Here is a 24,611-nt window from a genome sequence, read left to right as displayed (position 1 = left end):
TTAATGTGATAGTCAGACTGATGTTTTTCTGATATTTATCATCCAGTTGTGTCAGTCTTGGACCTTCTTCGACCTTATCCTCCATCGCATAAGGCGAGTTTTTCATAGGTGCATTACATATTCCCTGCTAATTACTTTATATAGGTTCTGTGTAGACTCCTCACCAAACTACATTGCAATCTTAGCATTAATAAAAAAAGAACATCCTAACGATATCTTCCTTAGTCACCCAATAGACCAGCATATCTGGTTCTTCTTGAGGCAAGACTTCAGATCATTATTCTAAATCTCTATCTGAAAAGATATTAAATCCTGTTGTCGACTTTAGTCCATTTTCAAAATTGATGTACAAGCCACCATTTTTTAGGTTTATATACAGTAGAAACCTGGGATACAGCATTAATCCGTTCTGGCGGGGCATAAGCAAAATTTATACAATACATATTAAAAATTAGTAAGAAAATACAGTACAGTTTATAATATATATGTATATAATCAAATAACATTATAAATAACACTGTGAGGTGGAGGTAAATACTGTAACTAGGGGCCAGAAAAACATTGTATTCCACATCGTAACCTGAAAAAAAAAAAAAAAAAAACATATCTCGGGGTTCTACTGTATATGGATGCACAAGTATTACATCTCAAATTTAGTGTGAGTGTATATATATATATATATATATATATATATATATATATATATATATATATACATACACAGAGAGAGAGAGAGAGAGAGAAGTCCAGGTTAAGAATGTATTCTTGGATAAAACCCAAAGAATAGCCACTGAATATAATAGTACTCAATAACAATTAGAGCTATTTATATTAATATTTATAAAGCCTCTGCTATACTGGCACGGCAATGTTTCAAAAAGTTCTTATCAATATGAACATCTAAAGGAAAAGATAAACTTTTTTTGACTTATGAGATCTTAGTTATAAATAAACTAGAGATTGAAACATTGTCATGCTAATGTAGCAAAGCCTGTACATGTTTGTATGAATAAATGTAGAAATATGCATAAACGTATCAGGAATAAGGAAATAACATTTTGCATTCCAATAAATGTTGTAAATTATAATTTGCAAAAATTTACTCCTTTTGTATATTCAGGGTGAGCCAAAAGTAAGTAGACATGTTCATCAGACTTGACCTTGATGAATTTTTCCTTATGGGGAGTATGTGATATCTAAATTTTTTTTTTTTTTTTTTTTTTACTGTCCACTTACTTTTGGCTCACTAGATCATCTTGCTGCTTTGAAACCGTCTTTGGACACACCTCAAATATTGTAGCCTTAGAACTTTAACTATGCAAAAGTTGCATCTCTTTTTAAGCACAGAAATGTTGGACTAACCCTAAACATTTGAGTGAATCCTGTCATTGAGATTAAGGACTTAATTCATAAACAACTATTATCAATATCAGTCTGTTCAGTGCTATCTAAAGGTATTTATAATCTTGCTGTTTCAAATAAGAATTTAAGTCGATAAAAAAGTTGTGATGTGTCTATATACCCAGCCTTCCTCCCATTTTGTTGAAAATCTCTCATATTATAAGAAAACAGAATAAATTTTAGTTTCTACCTACAGCACAATATCGTAAAGAAATGATAAAACAAACATATTACAATACAATATACAATAGGGAAAATTAATTTTAACTGGAGTGTCTATTTACAACACAAAACAATTTATAGAAAACAGCACTAGACATTTGTAATAGATTTAAAAAGCAAGTAACTCAACTAGTTTACATTAGCAGATATTTTTAGTTTGGCTGTACTGGCAACGCTAAAGGGTAGGGACCTTGAACATTGGAACAAAAGTTAAGGGAGATATCCGGATAGAGAGTGATGCAGCTAACATAGGCTTGCAGACACAAATAGAATTCTTTTGTTCTTTGTGGGGCAACTGATTTTGAGACAACAATAAACAAGACATTTAACACCAAAATCTTGATGTTTGTGTTTTCCTTTCAAACAAAAATATTTGTTTGGTTTCAGATTCCTGTTCATTCAAGCCACCTCATCACTGCATCCACATCACTACTGGAAATCACAAACAAATGGCAATGGCGACCACATCAACAGAGACGAGGTGTATGAATTCTTGGAAGATTAAAGGACAAACCATTACATAACATTTTTCTTGAACTGCTTGTTGTAACAAGTTTTTATGACAAGGAAAAGAAATGATGCAAGAACTTCCGAACCAGCAGAAATCATTTTAATAAACAATGCATTGACATCTTGTAACATCAAATACCAAAAATTAAGTTCTTGCTTACATTTTTATTATTTACTAGACCACCTGGGTTAGTATTTGTTATGTATATTATATATTTATGAAAATCTGATATTTCCAAATATTTATATATGCAAAAAATGTATAGCAACGATATTATGATGCCATCTTGAAAACAAGGGAAATAATTCCAATTTGCAAGAATTTAGAAAGCCATTCTTAACATAGCATTGGGAAAACTCAAATTCACTTAAAGATGATTTTCTTTATAAAAATAAAACTACTTGATCAATTCAAGTGATTTTTGGAATATGATATTTTCTGTCACATCATACAAAGTTTGCTTCATTTTTGTTTTTTTAATATAGGAGGTATTTTGGACAAGCACCAAATTTTCTGTGCATATATGAATCGATATGCTATTGAACATCAATGAAAAATCCAAATTAGCTTCCATACTTAGTTTGTGAATCTGTGATTCAATATAATAATGAATTCGTCAAAATTCATTATTACATATATATTTACAAGAAAATTATATTATTACATAGAAATGGATGATGGTAAAGATTGAATAGAAGCTTTTATGATGTTCTTCATATTTTTCCCTTCTGTCTCTCTGAAAATTATTTATCCCATTGCCTCCTCCGACTACTTCTCTTTTCATTTGCTCTTTATTTACGCTATCTAGCTTTCATGAAATCATTTAATGTGCACAGTAATAAAATCCAGAGTTTTATAAATAATTTTAATATAAACATATATCTTACTTATATGAATGGTTCAAACAGGTAAACTTTTACAAATAGTGAGGCCTCTAATTAATTGGTAATTCACCTTTAATTAGCACTACTCCACAGTCGGTTCTATCCTGGAGTGATAGTATTTGTTAGGTCACCCATGTATGGGTGAAATAAAAACTATCGTTTATAGACTTTTTAAAAATATACACCTACAAAACAAACCCCTATTTCAAAATTCATTTTCCACCCTTTTCATTCCTACACTACTTTTCAACCTTATCATCTACTCAAACCTCCTCCTAACCATTCTAGGTATGAGATGACACAAAATGGCATCCAGTGGTGCGATCCCAATTTGGGAACTGTAAAGTCACCCATTAGTTATGACTACTATTAGATCCTGAAGAGTGGTAGTACCTAACAATTGGTGCGTTAAATAGAAACTATTGTTTATAGACTATTTGTTTAGAAAATATATGCCTACAAAAAATAAATTAATCTACAAACCAATCGTATATAAAACATGATGTACGATTGGAGAATAAAATGAACAACTGACGTGTAACATCAAGCATTTTACACACTCTCCCCTCGAGTCATTTAAGTTTTCACTTATTGTTCCAGGTCTAAAGGTTACAGTGTAAAAAAAAAAAAAAAAAAGTATAATTAAAATACAAATGTTAAACAAATCGTTTGAAAGAAGAATGTGGAATGAACAAGCGGAGTAGAGAGGGAAGAGTCGTTTTAGTACAAACATTGATACAAATAAACAAAAGCTACGGCAAGAACAATGCAATTATTTTCTGACTCCACAACAAAAGCATTTGATACGATTCAAAGATGCTTAAAAATATACAAGTCAATAACACACACGATATGGATCGATATATATACACACACACTTATATATAGATATACATATATCTATACAAACCTTTTTTATTCTTGCCCATTCGTGTGCGTCGTTTCTTTCTCGTATACAGATCGCTATCATCGCTTGAATCAGAAGAATCTGAATCCGAATCAGAGTTGTCAGCATTATTATCACTGCCATCAGATTTTGTTTTGCTGTCGCCTTCCTCCTTCTTCACCTTTGATTCCAATTTCTTGGACTTGCTTTCTTTCTTCACATTTCCACTTTCTTCTTTCTTCACCTCATTCTCTTCGTCAGAGTTGGAGGGGTTGTCACCCTCGCTCTTTACAGCAGCTTTTTTGTCATTCACACTATCTGTACCATCTTTTTTATCATCCTCGCTCTCTGCACTGTCTTTTTTATCATCCTCACTATCTGCACAGTCTTTTTTATCATCCTCACTATCTGCACAGTCTTTTTTATCATCTTCACTATCTGTGGCAGTCTCTTTGCCATGCTTACCCTTGGCAACAGGCTTTTTGCTATCCTTACCCTTGACAGGAGTCTTTTTGTTGTCTTCACTCTTGGCAGCAGCTTTTTTGCAATCTTCGCCTTTGCCAGCGGCCTTTTTACCATCTTCACCCTTATCAGCAGCCTTTTTGGCATCTTTAGATTTTTTAGCGTCTTCCTGTTTTTTGGTTTCTTTCTTCTTAGATTTTGTTTTTTTATCGCTTTCACTTTCATCGGATTTGTCTTTATCCTTCTCGGAATCTGTATTATCATCTTTTTTACCGCCATTTGATCGGTTACCATTTGATTGGTTACCACGGTCAGAGTGGTTACCACCGTCAGACTGGTTAGTGTTAGAATCGCTGGCATCATTGTTCTTTTTTCGGCCGTCAGAGGATAAAGATTTATTTGTTTTTTTCCTCTTGTCAGCAGCACCAGCATCACAAGGCTCATCTTCAGAATTGCTTGCATTACTACCACTCTCAGGTTTTTGCCTAGATTTACTCTTACGGAATCCTCTTTTATTTTGCGTCACTTTAGTAGGCGATTCATCGTTGTCAGATTTTGAAACTTTGGCAGACTCCTCACCCGAATCATCTGAAGCGTCAAGATTTTCTGCCTTTAAAGCTTCATTAGAATTGGTCAATTTTGGAGTTTCTGGTTCATCTTTCCCATTTAGGCTAAAGACGTCTGTATTATCGCAAAAGTTATCTGTGACATGATTGGTGAACTGACTGAAATCATCATCATCATCATCATCATCATAACCGCCACCACCATCGTCGGCACTATCAGAATCATTGCCTTGGTTTTTGGAAATTTCATTTGCCATTTCCATCAACAAGGAAAGCTGAGCTGCTGCATTCTCCGGATCATGCAGGGGTTTGTTACTTAAAAAGCTGTTAGTGTGATTCGTTATAGAATTAGACTTCTCAGAAGAAGTTTCAACTTTAGCAACGTCTTTCTTTGAAGTTTCTTCACTGTTGGATCTCTCAGCATCCTCCTCCTCCTCTTCTTCCTCCTCCTCCTCTTCTTTGACCGTCTTCTTACGGTCCTCATTTGGTTTTTTGTCAGTTTTATGAGACCGCTTAGTTAGCGGAATGTCATCAACAGAAAGATCACTGTCATCATTACTGCTATCAGGACGAGATTTACTTGAATGTTTCGCACTGCCTTTATCGGCATGTTTCACTGGTGTTGTTTTATCATCCCTTTTTTTGGGTGTCCTTTCTAATTTCTCGGTTAAAGGTCTTTTCTTGGGTGTTTTCTCATCTCTCTTTTGAGGGGTTTTCTCTACATCTTTGACTTTCTTGGATATTCCATCTTCATTACTGATTCGCTTTACCTTTTCACTATCTTTCTGCTGAGATTGGTTTTCTTTACTTGAAACCCGATTGCTTTGGGTAGATTTTTTTGTAGGCGATATTGTTTGACAATCTCTGGATGAATCGCTCTGTGGTGATGGACAGTTAGTGTTAATAGAAATGTTGTTTTTGTCAAGAAACATGTCTGCTGCTTTTCTCTCACTAAGAAACTTTATATCATCATCATCATCGTCGTCGTCGTCATCATCCGACGTCAAGATGATCTCATTCGGTTTGTTATTGCAGATCGGTTCAGCCTTCAAAGAAGCCAAAGCATCTTTCGGCTTATGCTTTTCTACATTTTGCGCAGATTTTTGGTGTGATCTAACATCTGATTCATCGCTATCACTGGAGTCAAGTGCGGATTTAGAGTATTTTTGATCAGAATTATTTTTCCCCTTTCCTTTACTACAACGTACTGTTTTCATATTTGTTTTTGTGGGACGACCACGGCCTTTGGCATTCGAAGACTTTTTATTCGAGTTATCATCTTGAGATTTTTCCTCCTTGATCTCGGGTTTGAATAAGGTTTCTTTCAGTGCAAAAAAATATTTTACAAGGCCACTTTTCAGTTTAATTAAAGCAAACTCTGCGGGTGAGTGTCCTTGAGTGACGGCAGCCGCTATATCGGATCCATAGGCACCCTCCTTTATATCATTCTGCAGGGTATTGAGCAGAAAGTTCATCGAAGTGGTTGCAGCCAGTAGCTTTTCAACAACAATCCCAAGGGTTTTAGGAGTGACATTCATACTTTTGTCACAGATTGGAATAACGGACACAGCATCAAACGGTTTACCTGGAGCTAAGGACTTCTTTTGCGAATTTGTCGGTTTGATCTGGATCAAGTCTTCTCTCTTTCGTTCGGCTTCCAAGTGACTGAACACTTCATTGCAATGTTTAACTAAGGATTTTATTTTTGGAGGATCACAAACATAGCACTTCCACTTATCAGAACCTAGAAAAAAGAAAAAGGTACATTTTTTAAAATTCTTTTATCATTGCATATAAAGATAAATACAGGTTTAATATATATTAAACGAGTATATCAATAAGATGGACCTAAAACCAATATTTTTTTTTCCAAAAATGCTCCATACAAGGTAGAAATGATATAAGTTGTGAAAATATATATGACAATTAAGCTACACAGAATTTTCCATGTTTCATCTTCATCAGGATAAAACGTGGAGAATTCTGTAGCTTAATTGCCATATATATTTTCAGAACTTCCTAGCTAGTAAGTAAATACTGAAAATCGATACATAAAATATCTTATCCCCTTTAAAATTTTAGTGGATACATGAAATAATATAACTTTATATAAACATTTAAAATACTCTACACAAATTCATGTTTCAGTACTCAAGCGTACTTTGAGATGAATAAATTATAAGTTAGTCCCAATAAAATGCTTTTGAGCACTGAAACATGAAATAAATGTAAAAAAGACGACATTTATGGAAAAATCTTTTCTGGTGTTTATGTGGCCAAAGGGCATTTGCCTTCAGTTACTGAGATGTCAGTTTCGAATCTTGCTAGATTCAACTATAGATGGCAAAACGAGGGTCAGTGAATAATATAAATATATATAAAAAAGGTGAAAACTGGAAATGTTTGCAACAGCAAAATCTAACAAATGACTCAGCTAGCCACAGAAAAAAGATCTATTGGCCACACTCTACAGCGATACAAGGATCCACCCTAAAAAACACCGGATTTGATCTTCACATCCGGGAAACAACAGCTCAGGATTGGTGCCACAGGCACCAATCCATCATACACAGTACCAAAGGATACGAAGCAGAAAGAACAAGACTGGCGGAGATCAAGAGACAGGCAAGAAAAAAATTGTGCTGAACAACAACGGTCCCTGCCAAACATTGCTTGCCTTCTCTGCCCACACAAATTCCATGCTCAGATTGGTCTGAAAAGCCGTCTGTGATCCAAACACTGAGGGAAGAGGAAACTGAAATTTTTGGATACAAGAAATCGGCCGCCACCGAAAAAGGTAAAAGCTGGAAATGTTTGCAACAGCAAAATTTAAATGTTTCATCTAGGTTTTATGTAAAAGTTTTTAACACACCTGAATAAAACAGTTGCAAAGTAATTTATAGGAGTCCATAAAACTTAGTTCTTACATTTAGAATAAGAAATACAGTCACACGAAAGCAAACCTTGTTGATCAATGAATTTAAGTTTTTGATCCCTTAACATATTTTAGCAAATACACAATGAACAACTGTTTCCTGGGCAGAAGTTTAGTTCTCAATTATATAATTGAGAAGTGAACTTCTGCCCAGGAAACAGTTGTTCATTGTGTATTTGCTAAAATAGAAGCTCTGAGAAAAAGAGAGAATGCTAGTTTTTTCTTTTTCTTTTTTAAAATCACTGATTAGAAAAAAAGTAATTACACTTTAAAAATGCAAGTTTTTATTTTGAATGGACAAATTTCTATCAGTTGCTAAGAATGAAAGAATAAAAAGAATGTGACATTCTGATCAGAATCAAACCATTAAAAAATTTCTATGTTAGTACAATAAAAAAAAAAAATGCACTTATTTGATAACTTATTTGGATCACTACAAATTGTATTAAAATATTTTTTTATTTACTATCAATACTAAATGAAATTGAAATAAAAATGCAACAAATAAGAGACGATTTGTTTATGAATAAAACAATGTGAAATTTAATCTTAATATTAAACAAAAAACTGAATCATATCAAAGAAAAACTTAGAAACATTTAAACTATTGAATAGAAATTCGTTTCTAGCTTAAATTTTATTTATTTTAAGAAAATCCTCATAAATTAAGAGATTGACAGTTTTAGAAGCAATTTACCTTCAATAATTTTATAAAAATTAAGACAATATTATGTTTTATAAAAATTTGGTTCAATAATTTAGTCATCCAAACATAATTAACTTTAATTGTAAAAATCATATTTAAAGAAAAAAACAATCGATTGAAGGAGGGAGAATCAAACAAATAGCATAAAAATATTAAAAAAAAACAAAAACAAGTACAATTACTATACTGTAAAAAAGAATTTGTATTATTGGGATTAACCATACTCATCTCTGACATTATTCTCATGTTTCAGCAGATGCAACCTCCAACCTTCTTCAGGTGCATCTAAAAGGAACTCTGAACTGAAACCATTATTTAATCAACATGGGTAGATTGTTCTCATTCTATCAGCCATGACCAGATAGAAGTATAAAGCCATTTTTATTCTTAGTATTAAAGTAAAGGAGAGGCGAACAGCACAAACATTATGATATATCATTTCTTGATGTTTAACAATTTAAAAATCCAGTTAAATTATGATGTAGGTAGTGATAGAAATGGACACACTGTCTCATTATCATATGAGATACAATAGATACAACAGAATACATGGCACAAATCAAGCATTGTGGATATCATCTGTACATCGCCACTTGAACATATATTATTCATTTTTTTATATCTAAGAATAGTTTTTTTTTCTTTCTGTTTATTTCTTGTGCTTTTATAACAAACAGTAAACACAAACGTGTTTAAATAGTTTAAATATATAAAAGTGACTTTGTGTCTGACGAACAGTCTTTAACAAACTTTCCATTTTTATTCTTGAAATTTGATATATAGGGGATTTGAACCTTTAGAACAAATTTGATTTGGTCTTTAGCCAGTAAAAATAGCTGCTAAAGGGATCCGACTTAAAAAAAATTGTATGTGCTTGGTTAAACACCATTTTTTTGCAGTTGTGCATGTTAGGTCAGACTGTAATGGATAAGGCTGGAGAGCTACACGTTTTGGTTTTAACTGATGGCACCCAAGTAATTTTAAAACTTTTGAAATCACTAGTATATATTGGATATAATAATCTATAAAAAATTGACTATAATAATAAACATGAAATTTGCATAAATATTTAAGTATATTTTATGACTAATTTTATTTTTTGGACGTTTGGTATTGTTCAGAACTCCCTCTAAATTAAAAAAGCAAAACGAAAAGAATGATCTTTATAATGACAGAAAGAAAATATCGTACACCAAAAATTATCTAAATTGATCAAATAGTTTTATTCTTAAATAAGAAAATCAAATTTTATGGCTAAACTACGAGCAATGATTTCACAATGTGATCTTGAAAACAGTAAAGGAACATAAGATACAACTACAAAGAATTTAAATTTGTAAGATTTTAAAAAAACATTTTTAACAGAAGTATAAACTCAAAATCAATTTATAAAAAGAGTACTTTGATCAATTTATAATTTTTGGTATACAATATTTTCTTTCTGTTACAGGTATGTACACTCGTGAGCAAAAAAAATGGGCCAAACAAATTTTATACATTGTATTGCACTAAAAGGAAACTTAAACGAGACTAATAACACAGAACAAGACATTTACTTTTATAAATGCTTAGGATGGATCCTTTTAGACATGCTCTCAACCAAAGTGAAACACTGAAGAGGAGATGCTATTCCATTCGCTTTGCAAAGCTTCCCACAGTTTGTCATTGTTCAAAAAAGTTCTTCCGGCTAATGCCAAAGATATTATGGACCAAATATTCTCGATTGGATTTAAATCGAGGCTTTGACCTGGCCAAAATATCACATCAATTGAATTATCACAAAACTATTTGTGTGACTTTAGCAGAGTGTGCAGGGGCATTATCACGATGAAAAATAATGTTCTAGGATATTCCCAGCTTCTCGATACTTAGTAACAGTTCTGTTTTTAATATTCGAATGCATTCCTTTGCATTGATTGACTGCTCACATCTAATAAGTTCCACAACTCCTACTGCAGTAAAAGTTCCCCATACCATTATCCCGCCATTCCAGTGTTTAAATGTCGTTTTTATGCAACTTGGTGAAAATCTTTCTCCAGTTCTTCAATTGCACCGTTCGGGAGCATAACTAACAAGACAAAATCTTGATTTATCTAACCAGAAAACATTCCTGAACAAGTCTGTATCTTTCTTGCCATAACACGAGAAAAATCTATCATTGATGTTCTTCTTAGATAAAAATTGGCTTCTTTGCACACCTTTTAGAAGAAAATCCCATTTCTTCCATTTGTCTAGATATAGTATATCTAGAAATAGAATTTCCAGCCCCTTTTTTGAATTCTTTGCTATGGTCAACATAAGTTTTCTTTCGATCCTTCAAAACAGTTAATTTAAGCCTTAATTCAAAGTCGATGCTCTAGAGCAATCAGATCCAGATTTCCCTTTTCAAAACCTTTGACCAATTCGCGTCACCACAGAAAGAGGTTTTCACATTTTCTTAAAAATATCAAAAATCTGCTTGTAAGTCATTTTGGACTGCTTTAATCCTACAATTCGATTTTTTATATTCTCGCCAAGATACAGTCTTACCATTTTTAGGATTAATTTTTCCACTTATTATTGATCTGCAAAATAGAAATTTTCAGTTAAAATTAACAAAAATTCATGGAAAAATATTGAAAAATCGATTTCTTCCTTTTTTTTTTTTTTTTTTTTTCACTCTTGGCCCATTTTTTTTTTTTTTTTGCTCATGAGTGTACATCATACAGGCTTTTCTTGATTTTTGTTTTTAATCAAAGCGGAATTCTGGACAAGGTAATTTTTTTTGGCAAAATTTGGGTTCCCAATTGTTATAATTTATTTATCTTAATTTAGTTTATTACTAATGTTTATTTACAGAAAATTAAGAATTTTTGTTCATATTTTATTTGCTTTCAAAGAACGTTTTTAAAATGATACACATTTCTAAATTTAGTTCCTCCAACATAGAATTCATACATCCACATAAAATGTGAAACTAATTCTCAAAATATATTGCAATTCATTAATCTTTGAATAAAAAAAAAACATCCTCAAAGATTTATTTCTATTCCTTTGACAAGAAATAGCAAAATTAGTTATTTTCTTATTGAAATTAAAGTTTTGTCTAACCTTAAAGAGTGTTAGCACTTCCATAAAAAATGTCTCAAAAACCTACCTGCATCAGTTATAATCCTTAATTCAGACCGTCCTAGATTCCTTAGAATGCAACCTTTACAGAAGGCATTATGACAAAAGTCACAGCCTAGAAGACGACCACCTTCACCACACCATCGGCATTGTTCATCAAGACCATCAGCATCTTGAGAGATGTCACCACTTGAATAATATTTGCAACACTTCTACAAAACAATTGGAAGAATGAAACAAACTTACTGGTATGAAATTATGAAAACTTTGCAGGAAAAAGTATTCTTGAGAACAATTGGTGGAAAAATTATATATACAAAGATCTATTCAAAACTATAAAATGCCTAAGTTAAAAAAAAAACAAACAAACAAAAAAACCGGGTAATAACTAGCATGGTATTATCTCTTGGTGAGTTATGCAGGTTTCTTCCAAAGGAGGAAGTTAACAGGGAATATCAAATTCATAAGTGGTTGCCAGCTGCATGTATATCTCGATCATGAAAAGATAAAGTACAGTCCAGCATCCCCAAAATCTCACCCATTTAATACTGGCCAAGCTCCACATTGCTTAACTTTGATGATCTAACAAGAACTGGAGATTCAATATGATTGTTGTTTGCTCCAAGCAATATGATTGTTGTTTGCGAGAGACCATGGAATTCTGCACCCTGATTCAGTCGGGGGGTTGCAGCTTGTGATGAGGCTGTGCAGGCTGATGCGGTAGCCACAGGATCTACCACAGTTGCTGAAGATGTAGCTTCCGTCTCTCTGCCTGGGCTGAGGTTGAAGCTGGATCTGTCCTCTCCTTTCTATGGGCATGCTTTTCCCCGCTAATGTGTGGTTCTCCTCCTCTTGGATGTCTAAACCGCACGCCAGATGGTAGTCTACCAGCCCTCATGGTCTGAGGCAGCCATCTCAAGCTTTGAGGGGGTTGCAGACATCCTTGTAGTGGAGGGCTGGTCAACCTTGTGCCAGAGGCAAGCTCCCCAAACAAAAGGTCTTTAGGGATTTGTCTATCATCTATCCGGCTTACATGGCCCAGTCAGTGCAGATGTCTGGTCATCAAGGACGTTGATGTTGGTGACATGGTCCTGTCAGGCCAAGCAGTCTGCGGATGCAGCGAAGGTGGAAAGCATTTAGCCTACATTCCTGGTAGGAGTAGAAGGCCCATGCTTCACTACCGTATAGGAGAGTGCTCAGCACAACTACCTGATAGACTCATATTGATGTTAACAGTCAGTATATTGCTGTCTCACATGTGCTTGGTGAGGTGGGCCATTGCTGTTGCTGCTTTGCCGATCCTTGTATCCAGCTCGGAGTCGAGGGAGAGGTTACTAGAGATAGTTGAACCAAGGTACTTGAACCTGTCCACCACCATTGCAAGGGTATGCTCATCAATTGAGATGCTTGGCGCATTGCATGCTTTTTGACACATGACCTCAGTTTTCTTTAAGCGGATGGTTAGGCCAAACTCCTTGCATGCTGCTGCAAAATGGTCAATAAGTCACTGCAGCGCTTTCTCTGAATGTGCAGCAAGGGCAGCATCATCAACTTAGAGTAGTTGCCTTACGGAGAACATGTTGATGGTTGATCTGGCATTCCTGAAGCTGCAAGGGCCTGGAGTCTGTTGAGAAGAACGTGAGCGAAGGCTTCATGGACAATGCTTAAGAGCAAAATGCCACAGTAGTTGCTGCAGTCACATCTTTCTCCCTCGTTGTATAGCGTGATGATCTTTGCGCCACGCATGTCATGAGGTACAGTTCCTTCCTCCCAGTAGTACAGCAGAAGTTTGTGGAGATGCTCTAGGAGAAAGCTCTCTTTTGCCATCTTTACAACTTCAGGGGCTATGTTGTTGCTGCCTTAAGCTTTTCCGCTGGATAGGGAGTCTATGACTTTTCTGAGCTCGTCAATAGTGGGTCATCCATTTTGGGGAGTACTCGAGTACTCTCAAGTGTTGGCTCGGTGACCGTGGTTTCCCTCAATTAGAATTCCTGGTACTCAGCTCGCATTTCTTGCTTGCTGCGGTCATTGATGATTTGGCTTTCAGCTGATTTGAATGGGGCGATCTTGATGGCACTTCCCTCATACATTCCCTGCACATTTTTCAGGTCTGCAGAAAGCTGGATGTTCTGGCAGAGGTTGAGCCAGATAGCCATTGGCATAGCGCCTAGCAATCCTCTGTGCATCATGGCGAGCAGTGCGGAGTGCTGCAAGCGTCTTTGTGAAAGGATCTCTTTTGTAGTCTAGGAGGGCATCATGCTTTGCGGCAACGGCGGGTTCTAGTTTAGTGGCTCTTGCCTCAAATCAGTCTTGTTTCTTCTTTTCTACCAAAAGTGTCAAAGGCAGTCTGAAATATTGCCTCTCAATGGTTCCATCTCAATGTGGCACCGTCTGTTAGGTAATCCACAAGGGCTTCGTTGATGGCTCTGGCAAAGTGTTTTCTCAGCTCAGGCATGGCGGTTTTGACTGTATTGATGTGTGGTCGGGGCTTCTACTTGGAGTAGTGGACATGTCTGGGGAAGAAGCGCAATTTGCTGGCAACCAGAGAATGATCTGTATCACAATTGGTGCTGTGGAAAGCACGAGTCATCAACACTTGGTTTAGGAAAGATCTGCGAGTGAGGACAAGATCCAGTTGAAGCCAATGGTGGGATCTGGGATATCTCTAGGACACTCTGTGGTGAGGCTTAGTGGGGAAGAAGGTGTTGGTGAGGTAGAGGTCGTAGAATGAGCAAAGCTCAAGGAGACGCTGGCTGTTTCATTTAGCTTGCCAACATCAAAATGGCCCATGCGTTGAGGCCAGGAGGCGTAGTCTGCTCCCATCCGGGCATTGAAATCGCTGAGTAGGAATAGATTCTCCTCTACAGGGGTCTGCTGTATCTTTGCCTCCAGTTCCTCATAAAGCAAGTCCTTAGCCATAGCTAAAGAGCAGAGGGTGTGGGCATAGGTGCTAAGAATTGAGGCTGGTTTGAAGGAAGTGGAGAATTAAATGGAGGACTCTTGGTGTGCTGAAGGAGTGTACTTTAATGGCTTGTAGGAGAGAGTTGTGGATGGCAAAATCAACACTGTAGATTCGGTGCGTATGTGTTTCCTGCACCTGCCAGAAGAAGGTGTAGTCTCTTTCCCTGAGACTTCCGTTGCTGGGGAGTCGTGACTCCTGTAGCTCTGCTATGTAAATGTTTAGTCTCTTTAATTCGCGGTCAATGATGGAGGTTTTCTTGGTGTTGTCAATCTTTTGTAGGTCGTTAGACAAGCCAGGACACATTGTTCTGATGTTCCAAGTTACCAGTTTCAGCATTGGCGGCTTTCGTTATTTTGTTTTTGAATGGTACTGGGTTACAGACTGCTTTTCGAGTTTGGCCTATACTCCGGGCACCCTCTGGAGTAGGTGGAATGTGACGGGCCAGCACCTTATTGGCTGATGGCTGCCCAGATTTAAGGCGGGCGGTAGCTAGCCAGATGGGATCTTAGATTCCTCCCACTGACAGGACTCGATCCCAGGCACCCAAGCTGACACCAATAAGCTCCGAACTTTTAACCGGTAACTGTCACTCCCCGTGTTGTGCTGCTGCAATACGGCACGAGTGACCTCTCCAGGATGCAGGCCTGGGCGAAAAGCTATAGAAGACCTGGGATGCCCAATTCGTAAGGACCTCCCTCTCTAACCTTGCTTATGGGATCCAATGGAGAGGTGAGCCAAAATAGTTACCGCCAGATTGGCTGCAGGAGTTGCCGGAAGGTCTTTGCAATGCAAGGCTCGGCCACCTTCGGGGCTCTACTTCGGATTTTTCAGTTGGGGTTTACTCCTTTAGCCTTTCCTATGTTGAGGTAATCCGCAGAGCAGCGGAGGTTTGAAATCGGGGTTTTCGTTTCCCAAGACAAGCTAAAGTGATTATGCAATAAAATAAAACATTTAAATGATTTTTTTTTTTTTTAAATTTTTCTTGAAATAAAAAAGTTTACCTTGTTTTATGCCATATTAACTTTTTAATGGTGAATTCATTAATGTTGCTAAGAGATTTTATGCTTCAAATTCTTAAAAATTTTCATATTATTCTGTAAATATGTTTGACATACAAAATAGTTTGTATAATAATGTTTTGTAGGCGTATTTAGCGTAAATTAAGAGTTTGTAAGTGATAGATTTTAGTTAACCCACAGATTGAACCCCGACAGATACTACCACTCCAAGTGAAAGTGGACCTGGGATTAGTGGCAACTAAGGAATTACTCTATATAAATTGGGATCTGATCACAGAATAAAGTTAGTGGTTAAGCAGGGGTAAAGTGAGAGTTTGATAGGGCTAGGAAATAGGAAAAGCAGAAAAAAGAAAAAAAGAGGTCTAGGAAAGATGAAGTAGGCAAAAGGCCCATGAATGTCAACACAGTTTAATGGGTACTTGTGCAGAACAGTGCATTTTGATAATTTTTTTTAAAAATAGATCTAGCACATCTGGGTCATTTTTTATAATTTTTGGAATTTATACTAATTTCAACATGAGACGTAAGTACATAATGTTTTCACCTAAAATGCATTTGTTTCAAAATCCACTTTTCTGCACAAGCACTGTTTATGTCCTACCTAGAACAAGCAAAATAAAATACTAATTACATAGAGAAAGTAAATAAAAAGTAGGAATCTAAAAAATAAATAAAAATAAACATGTGAAAGTTCAAAATGTTAAAATATTGTTTAGAACAGAAAACAATTTATGATTTTTTTATACATCAATAATCTTTGGCGAGATAAATGGAGTTTAACAGTGTTAGACAAAGAAGTAAACAGTGTACTCCTTACAAAGTGCAATTTTGCTAATGTATTATGGTGTCGGCATTAACAAAGTTTACCTTGTTTTATGATATAGACAAGCGAGATAATATCAGGCTCCAAACTCAAACAATCATGAAGAGAAATTGCTGCATTTGAAATAAACAACAAAAAAGCTTAACTTTCAAAACTAAAACAATGAAAACAGTATGTACCTATTTACAATGCCTCCCCAAGGGACAGAGTTAGACACCAGGGTCGTTTTTTAATGTGGAGAAAAGGTATAAAAAATAAGAATTGTCTCAGTCGTGAAGGATTTCTCCTCCACTGAAAGAGAACAAGAAATGGAAGTGCCGCATCTGAAGACCAGATACTACACTTTGATCTTGGCCAAAACAGTAACAAAAAAAAAAAAAAAAAGAAAAAAAAAAAAAAAGAAAAGTTAATCATAAATTAATGAAAGCTAAAAGGTTTTCAAACAATTTTAAAGAGTACAAAAAAAAAAAAAAAGATAATCAAAGAGTATTCTATATCTTTACAAAGACACAATTTTCCCTCCGCATTGGATTATTGTTGCCATATCTACATTTAGGTTGGTGCATCTACAATTAATTTGTTGATGAAGGTTACAAAAAAAAAGATTTAAGGTAACCTCTACCCATAAATGCCAGAGATGTATAGTAAAAATGTTACACATTTATGAAAAGTATGTTCAATATTCATTAATTTATGACCAATCAGTTAAGTCTCAAGTTATTAAAAAGGTATGTTCTTGAATTTGTTTGTTGTTGTTGTTGTGTCAGCGTTCACCATGGGCTGATTAAGCTGGCTCATCCAACTGAATTCTTATATAGATGTTGCCCAGGCAAGTGTTTGAAGCTGCGGTTGATATCAGGTCCAGCTATTCACAGTTCCAGCAGCACACTCTGTAGAGGTGAGAACACAGGATCAAATCGGCATCCTGCTTCATCATGTTGAGCCAGGTTTTCAGCTGACCACCGTGTTGTTTCTTCCAACCCTGTGTTGATGGTGGCATGGATGAAGTCATCTACTTGCCGGTAGAGCGTGACCAAGCCATTGGAGATATCTTGAAAGGTGGGTCTGTTTGAGGGATGGTATCCAGTAGCGCAAACGAATGGTGGCGTTTGGGACAACGTGGTACCAGCAAACAAGATGCAGTGTAGACACTGGTGATCAAAAACTTCTGATCTATGCAGGTCACAAACTCATATTGGCCAGGTTTCACATCTATATAGAAGAATGGTACAGACAAAAGCTTGGTATATTTGAATTTTTGTACAGAGTCTGATGTCATTTCTGAACCAGAGTTTGGTGTGAAGGTGGCGGAAGGTTGGCCTGTTGCGGTGATAATAGAGCCCAAATATTGAAACTTTGAACCTCTTCAAGGATTTCTCAGTCAAGGAAAATTGGTGGTGAATCGTTTGGGGAAAATTCAGCTGCTAATAATTGTCTGTCACATTGATCTTCATTCCTATCTTTGAATAGTGAAGAATAACAAACAATAGTAATGGAACAATTTCAATGTTTTTTCTCATTGTGTTGGAACAAAATCTATAAAAAAAATGGATATGATCATTTTTTATGTATCTTACCAACATTTTTTTCTGGTAAAAAAAAAAAAAAAAAGAAGCTTAATAACTGAAAGAATATTTATTTTAAAGAAAAAATTTCTTTGTAAATGAATTTACCTAACTATTTTGAAAGGGAGGAGAAACAAGATTATAATGCTTAAATTGTAAAATATTTGATTGAAAAGAAATACAATCTTTTTAGTTAGATTAAGGAAAATGTTTACATATTTTACAAAAAAATTACAATATCTAAGCATGTTTGGCAAATTTTCACTGTCTTTCGTAGAAAAAAAAATGTAACATCTGAGTTGCTAAATTGTTTCAATAATATTAACAACCAAGAATCATTTTATTATTAGTCTTTGATTTTATTGTCTTCAAATTTCACCATTTGCAAACAAGTCCATTTTGTTATGGAATTTCCTCTTATGACTGAATATACTTTAAGTGACATTTATATCTTATCAAACTTATCAAAAACCTTGATGTTTCATTCATATCTTATCAAATTTATCAAAAACCTTGATGTTTTAAGAATTTTTTGCTCAAACTTGCTATCCTTACAAAGCTATTCAAGCATTGCTTAAAGAACAAATGTTTTTAATTTCCTTGGAAAATTTAATTGATCTGCCCAGTATTTAAAAATACAAGTAATCTTCTACATCTCAATGCAGACTAAATTGCTTGTGTGTGATGAGTAAATTGTTTAAATCTATATATCTATAAAAGTGAAAGTGTGTGTGTGTGTGTGTACATTTCCATACGCAATAACTGTCAATTTTAAGTCTACAGACTTTAAATTTGATATACAGGGTATTGAGATTTGGGAAAATCGATGTGACCGGATTTTGGCCAGAAATTTAGCGATTAAGGGGTCAAAGTTCAACAATTTGACTTTTGAGAACTCTACCAAACTCCAATAATTTTTGGTCTAAACACTTGAAATTTTAGATATAGGTTCCTTGGACATGGATCAAACTTAATAACTTGATTTGAGCCCAAAACAACAAATTTTAAGGGGTCATAATAGAGGTCAAAGTTTAAAAAATTGACCGCTTTTATTTTTTGCTCAACATACACCGCCAAATATCCGGGCAATGCCAGACTGAAATGCTAGTATGTGAAAAATCAAGAATCTACTTAGCGACATGCAATATGGATTTTGTCAAGAAAGAACAATTTCTGTGTGACTGTTATATTGTTTAGAATAAGTGAATCGCTCAATAATGGTTTTGTTTCTAGGGTAATTGCTTGTAACATATCAAAAACCTTTGATAGAATTTGGCACAAAAGAATGCTTCACATTGCTAAAATATCTGAAAATTTATTCTCAACAATCAAGTTCTTTCTGATAAGTCTATGAAATCTGAAGCACATAGAAACAACACTAGTATGCCTTACCAAACCCACCACCTGATCTTCATTTATGATGATTTTCTAAATCATATTGAGATCATTTGTTGACATTTATGCAGACAACAACTGTTTATGGCAGCACTTCAACCAAGATGTTGATTCGCTCTCATCCGTTCTAAAACACGTGGCACAATAAGGAGAAAAATAGCCTGTCACTTCCAATACCCCCAAAACTTAATGCTGCTTTCCTTTCATCACCAATGTTCAGATCTTTATTTTGCCCCTGTCGAAATAAATGAAAGCTGTGTTGATAAGCTCCTAGTGTTGATTTTCACTTCAGATCTAAAGTGGAAGACATATTCAATATTTTGATAAAATTGCTAAAAACAAACAAATAAAACAACGGTTGGATCATTCTACTGCTCTAGAAAATACTGTAACTATATAAAAGTTAGGTGCATTTTAAGATAGAATACTGCTACCACATTGGTTGTTTTTGTTTTACGGCATATCAACCCATTTCAGGTTATTTAATGTTGAATCCAAAGATTTTGAAGAAAATTTTTTAATAGAATATTTGTTGTTGTCAAGTCGGTTTCTATTTAACCCATAGTTGGGACCCTAACAGGTACTACCACTCTGGGTCAGAGTGGACCTGGGAGCAATGGCAATTAAAGGGTGGCTCCACACTCCCCAAAGCCCGCAAGCTTGGACCTCACCACTGAATATAGTTTCCACATTAGGAGAGGTGTTGCTCAAAGCAGTCTTCCATAACTTAAACTAAAAAATAGACTTTGCAATCTAGTAGGTGAAAAGTTTATTTTCTCTACAGCTTTTTTTTTTTCTCCCCAAAATAGATGCTGCTAGTCGTTATCTTTTTTTTATTTTATAGAAATCACTCCAGACCAGGAATAAAGCCACTTTATGTAAGGACTTAATTAACAGAAAAAAGAACTTCAAGCAACTAGCTAGCAATAAGTGTTAGAGGGATAAATGCTAACCGAGAAACTGGTAATTCTTCCCCCTTTGTCAGAAACATCACTCATTGAATGTAAAGACTAAAAGATAAAATAACTTTAATCTACTCAATAATTGCAAAAAAAAGATATGTTTAACGATGGAAATGAAGTTTTGTATTTAAGTGTGATGGACCAACACATGCAAAGATATCTAAAAATGCCATATCAAATTTTGGTGGCTCAGACAGAGACAGACAAGCCTCTTATATAATTACGATTGGATGCAAAAAAACAAAAAAAACAAAAACAAACTTAATTCCTGTTAACAAAATATTCAAATTTTGAGGAATAAGTAAAAAGGAATCTTATATTAAAATCCTTTATAATAATAAATAAATAATTCAATCCAGTGTTTGAAAGAAGAAACAGGTTGAAGGACTTACCTTGCAAACAATCACTTTCAACTTGGGATGTCTTTTAATGGCGCCTTTTTTGCTGGGATTTAATTGTTTGCCACATGCAGTGCATGCAACTTTACTTAATGAATTTCCTACAATTAAAAAAGATAATCTTTGAAATTATGTTTCTGAATTTTTTTTAGATAAGGATTATTTTTATTATTCTCATCTTGAGTGTTATTTGCACAACAGTTTGGTCAATGTAACTTCAGACAGTTTTCAGGTGTATCTTATCGGACTCAGGAATCTTTGTCCTTTCAGAAGGACTAAGTAATTCACAATTGTATATTGAGAGTTGCCTGCACTAAAGATTGAACCTTCAACCTCCAGAAGAATGTAACTTACATCTGAATTTTACCGGTACTCTATCCACTATGTCATGAATAAATTGGACTTCTACCCTGTCGTGGCTGATGGAACGAGCATGCTACTCCCGTGGATTAAATAAAGTGTCCCATTTGAAATTCTGTGCAGATTCCTGAGTTCGACAAGAAAGTTAGCGATTAGATCGACCAAAACATTGTGAAAATAATACCTAAGATTAGAATAGTTGTTTGAAGAATTCAAATAATATGAATAATCTTTGAAGCAAGAATTTTTTTATGATAAATTAAACATATTTTGAACTTGCAAACTTTGTTTGTTATGATGAGCAATTCCTATTTACCACTTGAAATTTCCATGTAACCCCCCCCCCCAAAAAAAAAACTACTACCTCAAACTTTATCTCTCTTATAGCAATTAATTTAACATCTGTTTTATATGCATGTATTGGAAGCTTTTACTTAAAAACTAACTCTAATCAAGTCGAGATCTTTCTCTCACATTCCTTATTTTCTCCTGCATTTACCTTGGTCAACTGACCATACTTTCTCAATTGTTCTACATTTAAGTGGCCATACCATTGAAGTCTATTGTTCTGCAAAGATTTCTATAAACAGTACAAATCTAATTTTTCTGGAACAATTAGATTTAAGTCCACCTTTTAGACTTAAATTACACATCCACCTTATTTTCATATAGTTTCTCTCCATGCAACATGTCCTTAACTCTCACTGACCAGGTTTCACTTCTACACATCACACTGCATACACATGTCTGATAGACTCTTCTCTTGATCGATAGTGCTAATGCTTTGCCGATTAGTAATGCCAGAAATTATCTGAACTTTGTTGATATTAACCACCACTAATCATGTTCAGAAGAAATCTCTAGAAGTATAAATGGAATATCCAACTAATATACATGCTCTTCCAGTGAACATTTTTGCGAGTCTGGGAGAATAACCCCCCCCATCTCATTAAATAGTTACTGGGAGGATAGTCTTACAACAAAAAAACAAAAAATAAAATAAAAAACGGGTACTATAGTACCAGCCTAATCATAAAAAGATTTTTTATGGTTTCTTTTCACAAAGCTCAAATATTATATCTGTTCTCAGGATCTCGTAGACAAATGTTTTAATATTAACAAAATTATTGAGGAAAATTACATATTTAATATTTTCCAGGATAGAATGATAAATACTATGCCTTTTATGACTAGCATATAACTCCATATTATCTTTTCAATTTTGGAGATGGAGCCAAATGATATATTCACCAAGGATTCTTAACATTTTTTTATAGGCAAGTTATATTTGCTACTTTTTAAAAATAGGTTTCCATTAACTGAACTGCTATTAAGACTATAGAAAAGAAGCCTCCAGTGAAAGCTGAAAGCACTTGAAAAGATGGTCAGTAAAACACTGTCCACAGATTTGGATTGAAACACATTTGTCACTTGAAAAAAAAAAAAAAAAAAAAAAAAATCAGCTTCAGTTATACCCCCATCCCCTTCTGGTAGATTCTGGTGTTGGTTTAATAATGTACTTACATATATGTTGATTATCAATGCATAGATATACAATTCTGTTACCTACATAAATTTAATATCACTTTTTTCATAATATATACTGTTTAGAAATTTGTGAGGATTGATAATTTGCATTAATCAAACTATTCTCATTTTTCTGTTATATTCAGAATATTTGGACTGATGTAACCTTTGACCATCAGACACATTTAGGAATCTTTATGCCGAATTTTGGAACCTGTATGGAATTTCAAACCGAACCCCTTTATTTAAGTCATGGAGGTAGATTGTTCTCATTCTGTCAGCCACAACAGAGTAAAAGTATTAATCTATGTTATTTTAGTTGTTATTCCAAATTACATGCAGATTCTAAATTTTGAAAAGATGCACCTGAAGAAAATCGGTTGAAATGTGAATATAAAAATCAAGACGAGAATAGTTGTCCAGATAATACACAACATAAACTCAGATAATATTAATAAAAAGTAAACTTTGAGAATAAAACAAACTTACCAAATGATTTTTGAATGCTTCGACGTTTACTCGGAAATTCAGGGCCACTAAAGACAAGTTTAGATTCATTAACAGGTTCTGGTTTCACAACAACTGTACCTAATAAGAAAAGAGCAAGGATGAATAAAAAAAAATTAAAAAAAAAAAACCCTTTAAAAACACTTCATTACATGCAAAATGTAGACACTTAAACAACAGAAATAGGTTTGGTATAAAGCTTTCACACATAATGAGATACTAAAATAAATATTAAGCTTGGACAAAATTTTATTGGCCTAATAAGGCTTAAAGAAAAAAAAAAACAAAAAAAAAAACACAGAATAAATTTTAAAAATCTCAAACCTGTTAGCGATTGTTCCCTTTTTTTTCTTTCTTATTCATGAAAAAATAAATATCTCAACCAGCAAGATAAGAACCTTGAGGGTAGTAAATTGGTATCTAAATACAATAAACAATAATTATTAAAGCCCTTGGGAATATATCAAAATGGAGTAGGGCCCTAGGTCATCCTCCCAGACAGTATCTTGCCTGAGGTAACCTTATCGAGGAATGCTGACAGGACCGATCATAGCAAATTTTGCACTGTTTTTGAGGGTGAACTGGTGCAGTGGGAGGCAAGTCAATATACAGTAAAAAAGAAAGTCTACACTATGATGACTTTCAGTTTTTAAATTAGACATAAACAAGCTAAAAATAACTGTTACACATTATGCTTAAGTAGGATGTTCTGGGGTTTTTTTTTAGGGGGGGGGTAGTCATTTGTTTCAATCTTTTTTTTTTTTTTTTTTTAAATTTCCATGTATTTTTTAAATAGATTATTTTTGAAAATATTTTAAAGTAGTTTATTTACTATTTTTTTTCTAATTGGAATATTTAAAAATTATGCCAAAATCTAAGTGGTCAAAAATAATGAGACTTTGATAAACACTGCTTGTCAATTTTTGATTTTTCAAAACCAGAAGCTGTGACCAAGTAGACTGTTTCTCTTTTACCATATGTACTAAATATTCTTCAATCATGAGAAAAATCACAAAAAACTAATTTATGAACATCTCAAAATGAAATCTTTTGTTTGGATGTCAAAGCAGGAAAATAATAAATGTAACGCCCATAGAATTTGGCCTGTTAGTTATTCATCCAGTTTAAATAATTGTTGAATATTTTAAGACTTTATATTCATTATTTTTGTGGATTTTATTTCAAATTTTATGTTCAAGAAATGCATCAATTATTATTTTTTTAAACCTTTTATTATTGATTCTTTTGTTACTAAAGAGACTTGCAGAAAACTATTTAGACTAAACTATTTTCTTAACTTCTCTACAAAAACAAAGCAGTGCCTATTTCAAATATTCACTGTAAAAAGCATTGCTGGAGTCAGCATTTAGAAAGTAAAATATTTGTGTTTACAATTTGAATGACTTGCAGTA

The 24,611-nt window shown here is 34.3% G+C and overlaps 1 protein-coding gene across 14 annotated transcripts in view; it reads right to left on the bottom strand.

Moving 5' to 3' along the window:
* LOC145259136 (uncharacterized) overlaps positions 1–24,611 on the bottom strand; it is a 158,975-nt gene that overhangs the window by 56,954 nt on the left and 77,410 nt on the right. For all 14 annotated transcript variants that reach the window (XM_080116822.1, XM_080116829.1, XM_080116820.1 and 11 more), the window contains 4 exons: positions 23,182–23,280; positions 20,800–20,906; positions 11,710–11,893; positions 3,929–6,676 (listed from right to left, as the gene is read on the bottom strand). In XM_080116822.1, the coding sequence (XP_079972948.1) occupies positions 3,929–6,676; positions 11,710–11,893; positions 20,800–20,906; positions 23,182–23,280 (3,138 nt within the window). The remainder of the gene's footprint in view (positions 1–3,928; positions 6,677–11,709; positions 11,894–20,799; positions 20,907–23,181; positions 23,281–24,611) is intronic.

This window comes from Euprymna scolopes, chromosome 34, assembly GCF_053919585.1.
Source record: "Euprymna scolopes isolate OS-2025 chromosome 34, ASM5391958v1, whole genome shotgun sequence".
Lineage (NCBI taxonomy): Eukaryota > Metazoa > Mollusca > Cephalopoda > Sepiida > Sepiolidae > Euprymna > Euprymna scolopes.
Note: the sequence above shows the minus strand (reverse complement) of the source record. Positions and strands in the feature narration are given on the sequence as shown.